Source organism: Corythoichthys intestinalis, chromosome 12, assembly GCF_030265065.1.
Source record: "Corythoichthys intestinalis isolate RoL2023-P3 chromosome 12, ASM3026506v1, whole genome shotgun sequence".
Lineage (NCBI taxonomy): Eukaryota > Metazoa > Chordata > Actinopteri > Syngnathiformes > Syngnathidae > Corythoichthys > Corythoichthys intestinalis.
The window spans coordinates 31,084,090-31,095,637 of NC_080406.1; the positions used below are offsets into that span (position 1 = coordinate 31,084,090).

An 11,548-nucleotide genomic window follows, 5' to 3' on the forward strand; every position below is an offset into this window, starting at 1 on the left:
AGCTAAAGTGAGAAACCGATCCAAAAAGAAAAGGTTAAGGCAAATAAAACTTAATAAAAAAGGAAGGAGACCCTTAAATCCGCATGTTTTTCTTTCTTTTAACAAAGAGTGGGAGGGCGGGCTTTCCATCTCGAATTAATAAGGAAAAAAAATAGTGTGGTTAAAATAAAAGCGTAAAACAAGATATAGTCTTAAAAGCAAACACGACCTTTAAAAGGAAAGACACAAAATAGATATTTAAAAGGAAGTGTTCCTCAATTTTTTTTTTTTTTTTAAATGTACAACTTAAAGGAAATCAATTTAAAAAATACCACTGGAAGTAATTATAAAAGAAAGTAACAAAAAATTGGAGAAAAAATTGACTTCTTCAGACAAGGATACAGTCAAAACAAAATTTTAAAGGGAACCACAGATAGAAGGACTTGTAAATCATAAAAGATAAACGTTATCATGAGTTAAAATAATTTGATATTGAAACCTCTCGATTTTTCATTTTCATACAGTTTGTAAGATTAGTTTAACGAGTAGGTCGCCGTTGTTGACGTTGCAGGGCGGTGACATCACTGGGTTACGCTGCCCGGCTTCCAGAGTATGACTCTAGCAACATAAACATGTCATCTGTTCACCTCTTTCAATTTGTACCTGTGAGGACCATTAACGAGCATGACAGCACTGTCGATATTTCACAAAACAAGCAGCAAAAGTAAAATGAACAGTAAAGACGGGATGAGACGAGATGAGAATAGGACAAAACCAAAATGTGTTACACCGGCGAAACGTGGAGGCGAATTTGACACCCAAAGTACTACCGTGTTCTTTCAGGTTGTTTTGTTTAGATGCATAGAGAGAACATACTAAAGATGCCTTAAGAAAATACTTAAATGTCGTAATATCAAATAGAGGTGGTTTAAATACGCTACGTGACTAATGTGGTCAATAGATCAAGAATCTGCTTTAAAGCTACCACAAGAAAACACAATGCTTAAAAGTATGAGAGGGAAACACATGCAAAAAGTATTTTGAGGCAATGAAAAGGTAATAAAAGACTAAATAAAAACACAAATAGTGAGTATTTGCCTGTTTCAACCAATGTGCGTATGTCTTGGCTGTCTTGCTGCTTAGGAAGGACTTGCAGAACACCAGTGGTGTTCGTCTTGTGACAGTGACTAATTACATCATCACCCCGAGCATCCACTGTGCACATAAAACATTCGTAGGTCAAAACATGTACTAAATATGATAGATTTTTAAATCAATGGCAAAATTTTATGAGTTTAAAAAAACATTTTAATAAAAGAGAAACAAATGTGGCTTATTAAAGCCTACAACAAGTCTTTAAGTCCAAGGTTCCCTTTTAAAAACCTGCAGCAAGAACTTTGCGACGCAGTTACCGGGCAGAATGAACCACGAAATGTTTATTTACATGAAATGAATATGTACAAATTTCATCTAAAACAATGTCACAACAGAATACATTTGATGAATGACAAAAGTGGTAGCACCATTTTACTTTTTGTTTGTTTATCAAAATATGAGACTTACTGTTATAGTTCATGAGCATTGGACTTGAATGATTAGTTGGCTCACTCTAGGATAAAAATACCTACAAAAAATATACACAAAAAACAAAGCCGGCTCTTTGAAAGGTAAAGTGTCACTGCAGCTGGATTCTGTAGGCACCTATGAGAAGCTTCACCTGAAGAAAGACAAACATGCAATTCAAACTCCTGAAGTACCTATTATGCTAACACTTAGCATGCTAACTAGCACTCACCTTGGCTGAGGGCGCCTCCGCCAGCCGGATGAAAAGTTTATTGTTTCCCACGACAGGACTAAAGGAGTAGATGAAGTGACTATCCTGTTCCAACACAACAAAACAATGTCAACACGCAAAATGGCAGACGGCGTTACATGCGCGGAACACAACGAACCAAGAAGACAGGCAACTGGAATTTGTCATTGAGAATGACTGCCTGGACGCCGCACGGGCCACCGAGACGTGCCGTGATGTCGTTGCGGAAGGTGGCGTGAAAGATGAAAAGGAGGATCCCTGTGCCTGCTCACCCAAGACAGACATCCTTAAAGATTCCGCCTGGCAACAAACGACCAGTTATGTTCTTTTTACCATCTGCAGGTGGTGGGGGCTTGTAAATGAACTCGGTGGAGAAGTCGGGCCACTCGCACAGTCGGTGACACGCTAGCGGGAACACAGGGTCCAGCAGAAGCAAACGGTTTTCAAAGTATGACCGGACAGTGTCCTCAGCCACGCTGGATAGCCTTCATTGGCCAAACATGTTAGAAACGCACAAAATTAGAACAAAAGTCAATGACTTTCACCTGTTGTATGCAGCTCTTAAAAGACTCACATGCTCTTGTGGTTGTTCACGATGTCGCACACAGCCAGGTGGTTGTTGTGCTGGGCGAAGTAGTAAGCGTCCGCCTTGTTTTTGGACTGGATGTGGCAGTCCGCGCCATTTTCCAGCAGGAGCCGCACAATGTCCGCGTTTCCTCGCTTGCAGGCCTGGGAACGAACAAGAAACGGGTCAATCAAATCAAATGGCGTGGATCCTTGAGACTTTTTTTGTGGGGCCACTCCAACCTCAAACGGACTGAATATCTATGGCCATGAACCGCCAGGCAATTAGGTCATTTTGGGCCAATTCAGGTTCTGCATTCTGCATTTCTGTTGAATTTCAGTCACTTCCTGTTGATTTTGGGGCATTTTATGGGTCACTTCCTGTTCATTTTGGGTGAGGGAACAGAAAGTGACACGGGAATCTCCCAAATGAATAGGCAGTGACTCAAACTCAACAGGAAGTGACCTGAAAATGCCCTAAAATACACAGAACGTGACCTGTAAATGGCCTGAAAATCGGAAAGTGACTGTGAGTGCTGTGGTTTCGAATGAAACCACTTAAAAATAGCTTGACGTACATGGAAATTCAATTGAAGCACGTAAGGAAAACAACTAACTTTTAAAGTGATGTGTGAAAGCGTAATGACATTTTTTGGTAATAAATGTGATTTTTTTTTTAATAAGATCTGGAAATTATTTGGGAGTGAAAGCCACGAATTAGTTTTTTTTTTCGAGTCACGTCTGAGATGTAATTGTTGGCTGTTTTCAACAATGTACATCGAAGATAAAGACATTGTTTGTCTGAAAATGGTTCAGTCTTAGGTGAAATGTCTTGTTTTTTCATGTATATTTTAGGGCTGTCAAAATTATCGCGTTAACGGGCGTTAATTAATTTTTTAAATTAATCACGTTAAAATATTTGACGCAATTAACGCATGCACTGAATGAACCGCTCTCGCATTGCCTCAAACAGATTTCAATGACGCCGTTTATGGACATTAAGAGTAAAGAGAATGCCACTGGCCGCTTGAGGGCGGCGCAGCGCCGTTCCATACTAATGTTATTCCTTCTAATAGTGGGAGAATTAGTAGTTGTGAGACGTTTATGCTGTTGCTTTGTGCTCCACAAATATTTTGGTAAGTTTGTTTTCTTTTAGTGGCAATTATGTGTCTCTTGTTGTATTTTGGGTAAGATATGCACAGAGATATATCTGTTATAAAGGCGAGTGGACACAGGCGTTCTTTTGGCTGCGCCGTTTATTGGCATAAGCTTCTGCAACTCCTTCACAACAAACAGAAGTATCATTTAGTGAAAGCACAACAAAAATAATATTGCTATCTCTCAAAAAAAAATTATGTTCACAAAAAGAAAAGCACTTCAGTCTGTAGTAATGAGGCCCTATTCTCACACAGCTAAACAACAATGCAAAGTGAACTGGCATTACTCAGAGTTTGGTCACTCAATTCTTATTATTGTTATTTTTATTGTTCTTATTATTATATTAGCTCTACTTTTGATTGAAAATTGTACAAATTTTATTAAAACGAAAATATGAAGAGGGGTTTTAATATAAAATTACTATAACTTGTAACTATAACATTTATCTTTTATGAACTACAAGTCTTACTATCCGTGGATCACTTAAACAGAAAGAATGTTAATAATGCCATTTGTGGATTTTTTGTTATAATAAACAAATACAGCACTTATGTACAGTATGTTGTATGTACAGTATATATCCGTCTCGTGGTTTATCTTTCCATTCCAACAATAATTTACAGAAAAATAGGGCATATTTTAGAGATGGTTTGAATTGCGATTAATTGCGATTAATTACGATTAATTAATTTTTAAGCTGTAATTAACTCGATTAAAAATTTTAATAGTTTGACAGCCCTAGTATATTTATAATTGCTCTTCACCTTTTCCGATTACTCGATTAATCAATAGAATTTTCAGTCGAACACTCGATTACTAAAATATTCGATAGCTGCAGCCCTAATTTTCAAAGCAACTTGTTGGTTCCTTTTTATGTTTTGTTTGTATAAAAATTGACACAGTTTTAAAATGATATCTCGATTCTTGGCAGGAGCATATTGATAATGTTTTGGGATACAAAGTATCACGATGTATCACCATTTTGATATTTTGTCACACCCCTACTTCTAATTCGATTCATTTGTTCCACAGCCCAAAAAGGTACGCCAAATCCTTAATAAATACTGCAAGTACAATTACAAATAACAAAACAAATGAATTAAAAATACAAATTGGAATAATGATAATTAATGGAAATTTTAAAAAGCGTTTTTAACTTAACTTCGAAACAGGCAAAAACTGCGAGGAGACGGCAGGGGTGCTTGTGCATACGGTGAGAGGTGTTCTTATTTCACACATGCATTAAACAAGACATGTACAACAAATAGATAATGAAAAACTAAGGAATAAAAAAGCGTTTTTATTGTCAACGAACTGGTGAACAGGGAGGGAGGCGACAGTGGGTGTGTAGGCAGGTAGGTAGGTGGTGGTCATTTTCAATGGTAAGTTTTTTTTTCCCCAAACTGCACTATGCAGCACTAACCTTGGGACCCATGTTGATTTCTCTCAAGAAAATCTCAGTGCGAAAATAATGAACTTGAGATGCAGTCATAAATCGTCGTCATATGTCGAGACGAATAACGAGTCAAATTTTAAGTCGGATGTCGAAATGATTGTATGTCAAGGTACCACTGAACCAAATTTTTTGGTGACCAGTGAAAGTTTTGTCCGGGGCCAATTCTTTTTCTAACTAACTAAACCCAGAAATCTACTCAAGTTCCTGCTTCAAACCAAAACGGCCAATTTCCTGTTCAATTGCAGGCATAAGTCCTTGAGACTTTATTGTGCAGCTGGTTATGACCGACATGTCACCCCAATTTTGTGTTGGGAGCAGGGGTCGCGTTAACCGAATATTTTCCGTCGTTGACCTATTTTTTAAAACAGTGACGGAAAAAACTGAAGTCCATCCGTCATTTTGACCGGTTGCAATTCACACCCCAGACCACAGGGTGGCGGGTGAGCATATTAATTAGCTATTGTCTCTCTTGATGCATGACGTCGTTGGCCTTACTCTGAAAAAATGTCAAGGCAACTGAGTGTCCAAAGTTTCTTCAAAAAGCCCCAAAACGACGATGGTGTTGATAAAAGAGGTGAAAAACGGGGACTGCACAAGCGGGCACACAATTCAAATCCATGCGCACCAGGAGGAAAGTGTGAGACTACGTTCAGGCCACAGCAGGTGAACTGTTAATTTCATTGTTCCATATGCTACATATGGTAGGCTACCTACCTACTGGGGCCTCAGTGACGTTTCTTATTCTCGCTATATGATTATACAACTTTAACATTTGTTAATAATACGCTCTGTGTGTAGTATCATCCATCGCGTTTCCTTTTTAAATGGGCACTTATAAGCGAACGCAAGAAGTAACAACTGGAACACTTTTAAACAGGCATTTCACGGGAGAGCATTTCGACTCTTCGGCCAATCATATAGCGAGAGCGAGTGGATAGTGAGGGGACCGCGCGCGGCTCTTAAGTGTCTCTGTCACGTGACTGTCGTAGCCGGTGTAGGCGCTTGAACCTACACCGGTAATGCACTCGGCCAAATGGACACACAAGTACGGAAGGTGAATTATGCCAAACAAAGGGTCACCACAATGTCATTATCATCATTTTAAAAATTTAAGTGACGGGTAAAAATAGATTATGACCGGATTTTTATGACCCTGTCAGTCAAAATGACAGACAACGAAAAAGTCTAGCGCAACCTCTGGTTGGGAGTTACCGGTTAGCGGTTTCAAGGTTTACCATGGTATGAAAACGTCACTGTTTCAAAACCAGTAACATTTTCCGTTATACTGTAGTACGGTAGTAGCTATTTTTCATGTCCCAAAAATGCAGCGAGAAATGACTTGGAGGAGCAGCGCTCACCCCTCCCCCTCCAGTTGTTGCTCTGTCCTGTGTGTCGGTGACACGGATGTCGCTCTCAAAACTACACCTGAGCTTTTTCAAAACCCCCTCAAAAGTGTCTAGTCTAGAATGGGAGTATTTGGGCTACCAAAAAGAAACAGACGGCCGTGGCTTAGCGGAGGAATGACAGCCGACGTGCAGGCAACACTTCCAACCTGATTTCAGCTTTACGTGACCATCATCCGTCACTCTAGACAAAATTTAAGCTAAGTAAACGCTGTCATGAATTTGTCCCACCAGCTACCAGAGTTCACTCCAGCGTCTTTCGTGTGTCTAGCGATGGTAAAACAAACACGATAACGTAAGTTCGTTAACGTGGCAAGTTAGCATGCCCAGACGGCTGACTAGTTTTTTCTCTATTAGCTTGCTTTTGGAAAGTCTTCCACCATCGTAAACATCTGTTCAAAATAACATTTTCATAATATAGCCTGTGGTGTTTTTTTCCCTCTCTGGCAACTTTCTGTATTGAGAGAGGGTGTGTGTGTGTGTTTAATGTGTAAATAATGATACGAGTCATACACACGCGCTGTCTCTTGCTGTCACTCTCAAATAATATTCAACTAATTAATATTTGTAGTCGTGCAATATTAACCCAGAAAAGGTGAACATACTCACATTCTTGCATCATAACATGGACTGAGAGAGAAATATGTAGAAAATGAGCAAGTCTCAAAAAATGCTGAGATGAAGCTTTAAAGTCAGTGAAGTGCCTACAAAATATATACCGGTATATAGACATGTGCCGGTTACCGGTTTCACGGTTTACCGTGGTGTGAAAACGTCGCGGTTTCAAAACCACTAAAATTGTCCGTCATACCTTAGTACGGTATTCGCTATTTTTCGTATGCCAAAATGCAGCCGAAGTGGCTTGGTGCGGCACCGCTCACCCCTTCCCGTTTGTTGCCGTGAGTGTCACTAAACAGCCAGCAAACCGAAAAACAAATCCTCCAACCACAAGGCGTACTTTTCTTCAATTTATTGAGCTCTCAAATCGTGGTGAAATATACAAATAAATACATTTAAAACGTTGTACAATTGTATTTTTCCACGTGTGATTAGGTTCAACAGGATAGCAGTAGCTCCATTAAAAAGTTCGCCAAAAACAAAACACACATTTTCCTTTCAAATTCAATATACAAACTAACTAAAACTTACAAAGACGAATGTTAGCCTAGGCTAAACTGGGAGCGCAGCTTCTTTTATGTCTCACAGCCGCTGAGTGAGAGAAAAGCTTGACTGCAGGGGGGAAAGAAAAAGAATCGCGTCAAAGATCGCTAATTGAGAGAGGAGGTCTCACTCCTCACTTTTTTTTTTTTTTTTTTTAGATGAAACCTTTCCTCAACAATATTTACATTTTAACAAATTTATAAAACTAACTTATACATTTTTAACTAAATTATTAACTTATGAATTCTTTGTTCTTTTTAACACAAAGGCATGGCATCATATAGATTAGAGTTGACACAGTGGCTGAAAATGGCAAAACTTCACTTGAGCTTCCCCCCTCAAAAAAAAGTCATACAGTATAGATTTTTTAATTTCATTTAGAAGTGTTTTTACTTTTTATAGCAATTATTTTGTTCTTACTCTAATATTGAGCAACTTGAGCTGTGGCTGTGGGTATAGTCTAGGTTCTATTTTAATTTTATATAATATTTGTTGTTTTTTGTTAATTTATTTATTTTCACATTATATTCATGTTCCAATTTGCAAATATGTTTTGAAAAATTCCTGTTCAATGGATTTTTTTTTTTTTTTTAAACCCATACATCTCAAAATTTTGGAGCTATAATTGCAATACCGTGATACCGTGAAACCGCGGTATTTTTGCTCACGGTTATCGTACCGTGAAAATCTCATACCGGCACATGCCTACCGGTATATATATTTTAAATTTTATTTAGAAGTGTGTTTACTTTTTAATGGAACATAATAATATTTGTAGTAAAGATGTGACCGGACCCGATCGTCCGATCATGTCATTTTCAAAGTATCGGAATCGGCAAAAAAATATCGCACATGCCTTTTTTTAATGTACATATATTTTTTAATTAAATCGCTTTCTAATTGTATTTAACGTTACAGACAAAATGTCTTACACTCATCCAGTCTTTAGTTTTGGCTTAAAGTAGGGCTATCAAATTTATCGCGATAATGGCGGTAATTAATTTTTTTTTTAATTAATCACGGTAAAATATTTAACGCAATTAACACATGCACTGCACGACCCACTCACGCATTGTCGCTTTCAATTTATAATGGCGCCGTTTTACCTATATATAGAGTTAATAGGCAGAGTAAAATGAGTAGAGTGAATTACGGCAGTCTTTGCCGCCTTTTTTCAGTTGGCTAAGGCCTTTAAATCCCTCTCTCAACAATTAGAAATATCGTGGGTAAGCAATGTGAGGAAGAAAGGTAGTAGTTGATCTTTTTCTTAACACCCTATGTTATTTCCCAACACAGAGAAGATATATCAATTGGTACTAGGCCTGAACGATATTGGAAAAAACTATTGTTGCGATTTTTTTTAGGTGTGCAATATATTGCGATATTATATTGCGATAGTAAAAAAAATAAAATAAAAAAAATAATTTTAAAGAAATATTCACTAGATGACTTGAATAGCTGTTTGGAAATACTTTGCATGACACACCGTGACCACAGTGTATTCATATAATACGGTTTCATTTGTGAATGATTAAGATTGCTGTATTATTATGAAGGGATCCAGGAAGCCATGTCTGCACAAAATAGATAATTTCTTGAACACAATATTTGACACTTCAACAGCAGCAAATACATTAAATGACAAATAAAAGAGCAGGTGCATTCGTCCCCTGAGTTTTTGACAAAATATAACAATAAATAACAACTTCGGTAAAATAACAACAAAGTTGTAAACATATTTGAACAAAAATATTAAATATGACAAATAAGAGTTGTTCACAAACTATAACAATAAATAAGAACCTCAGTAAAACAATAAAGTTGTCAACATATTTGAACTTAAATATTAAATCTGTCAAATAAAAGTGCAAGTGCATTAGTCCCCTGAGTTGTTTACACAAAATATAACAATATAGAACTGCAAAACTGCAACAAAGTTGTAAAAATATTTAAAAAATATTAAGTATCAAAACTTTATGTGCAGCTGTACTATAGTTATTTGAAAAATACGATTTACAGTTAATTTAAATATAAAAGAAACAGAAACTCAATTGAACTTGTAAATAATTGAACTGAATAACAGCAAATAACTGATGAATAACAGAACCATTTTAACTCCCAAATTTATGTATTTGTCTGCATATCGTCCACCTTCCTTGCTCAGCAATTCTCAACTGGGTCTCATAGGTTTTTGGCCAAGACTACTAGTTTATCCACCATTGCAGGCTTGAGACAACAACGTTGGCACGTAACAATGTTCCCACCTGTACTAAAAAGCCTCTGATGGGAAGCTCGTAGCAGGAATGCATAGATACCTGCGTTTTAAATGGTCCCACATGTTCGACAGATTACTTCTTGTTGAGGCAACCATGGCGAGGCACTGTCAACAGGGCTGTTTTTTGTTCCTTATATTCTTGTCGATAGCCAAAATACTTCCAAAACTCCTTTTGGAGACAGTCTTCCCTATTCAACGTGCTGCTTGATTGCTTGCTTTCACTTTGAAAACGGCCCCTCCTCCCTCCGCTCTGCTGTTCGGCCCCTCCTCCCTCCACTCCGCTCTAGCAGGGGAGGGGGAGGAGCCGATGACTGCGAGCTGGAGAGAATGAGAGACTGTGCACTCTCTTTCTCGCTCCTTGCTCAAAACAAACGTTAGTGGATTTAAAAAAATGAAATGAAAAAACTATCGCACGTCCTTGCGATGGGACTATTGCGCATGCGCACATCGCGATGGCGATGTTTAAACGATATATCGTTCAGGCCTAATTGGTACCACTACGCACAGTCATGGTTGCACTTCCCATCATGCATTTGGGCAGAACAGTTCAATGGCTACAGTATCATTTCCTGAAAGCTCAACAAATACACTAGATGGCAATATTTAGTCACAATATACAAAGTCATATTTATCCTTTAAGAATTACAAGTCTTTCTATCCGTGGATCCCTCTCACAGAAAGAATGTTAATAATGTAAATGCCATCTTGAGAATTTATTGTCATAATAAACAAATACAGTACTTATGTACTGTATGTTGAATGTATATATTCGTCCGAGTTTTATTCATTTTTTCCTTAATGCATTGCCAAAATGTATATGATCGGGAAAAATTATCGGGAATGACTGGAATTGAATCGGGAGCAAAAAAAAAGCAATCTGATCGGGAAATATCGGGATCGGCAGATACTCAAACTAAAACGATCGGGATCGGATCGGGAGCAAAAAAAACATGATCGGAACAACCCTAAGAATTAATGTTTAGCAACTTGAGCTGTGGGTTTAGTCTATAAGTTCTATTTTAATTTTATTTAAAATATTTCAGTAATTTTTTCACATTATATTCATGTTGATGTTCCAATTTGCAATGATGTGAATTTTTTTTTAAAAATCCTGATCAATGGGATTTATTTTTAACCCATACATCTGAAAATAACACATTTTAAAGATATAATTGAAATACCATGAAACTGCGGTATTTGTCATAAGGTTATCATACCGTCAAAATCTCATACCGGCACATGCCTAGGTGAAACTGATGCCTTTTTCCTCAACATAAAACAACTATATTTTTGGAATTCACCCAAAATGGCCAATTTCCTGTTGAACTTGGCCAAATTTCATGTCAATTAATGAAACTGGTACCACTGCCTTGTCAAATCCCCTCTTATATAAAAGCATGAAAACGGAACCTCACCTTCATTAATGCTGTTTCGCCAATGGCGTTTTGTGCGTTGACGTACGAGCCTGCCTCCAACAGGATGGCCACGGTGGTCACGAAATTCTGGAAAAGGCCAAACAAGACAAAACAGGATTGTACACCAAATCCAGTGATCAACAGATGGGACGATATCCCGTTTAGGTCACCTTTTCTGCAGCATGCATGAGGGCTGTGGTGCCGTTCTTTTGGCGAGCGTTCACTCGGACGCCCTTCCTGATCAGCAAGCGGAGGATATCGTCCTGACCACCTGCCGCTGCCAGCATGCTTAGCGACATTCCGCTGACATCCTAGTATAAAAAT

General features: G+C 38.0%; 1 protein-coding gene across 1 annotated transcript in view; it reads right to left on the reverse strand.

Annotated features, from left to right (window-relative positions):
- Positions 1–314: 314 nt before the first annotated feature.
- mphosph8 (M-phase phosphoprotein 8) overlaps positions 315–11,548 on the reverse strand; it is a 51,345-nt gene continuing 40,111 nt past the window's right edge. Inside the window, exons 8-14 of the mRNA XM_057852170.1 lie at positions 11,395–11,535; positions 11,225–11,311; positions 2,367–2,521; positions 2,126–2,277; positions 1,932–2,056; positions 1,775–1,858; positions 315–1,696 (exon numbers count right to left, since the gene is read on the reverse strand). Coding sequence (XP_057708153.1) covers positions 1,655–1,696; positions 1,775–1,858; positions 1,932–2,056; positions 2,126–2,277; positions 2,367–2,521; positions 11,225–11,311; positions 11,395–11,535 — 786 coding nt within the window. The 3' untranslated portion in view covers positions 315–1,654. The remainder of the gene's footprint in view (positions 1,697–1,774; positions 1,859–1,931; positions 2,057–2,125; positions 2,278–2,366; positions 2,522–11,224; positions 11,312–11,394; positions 11,536–11,548) is intronic.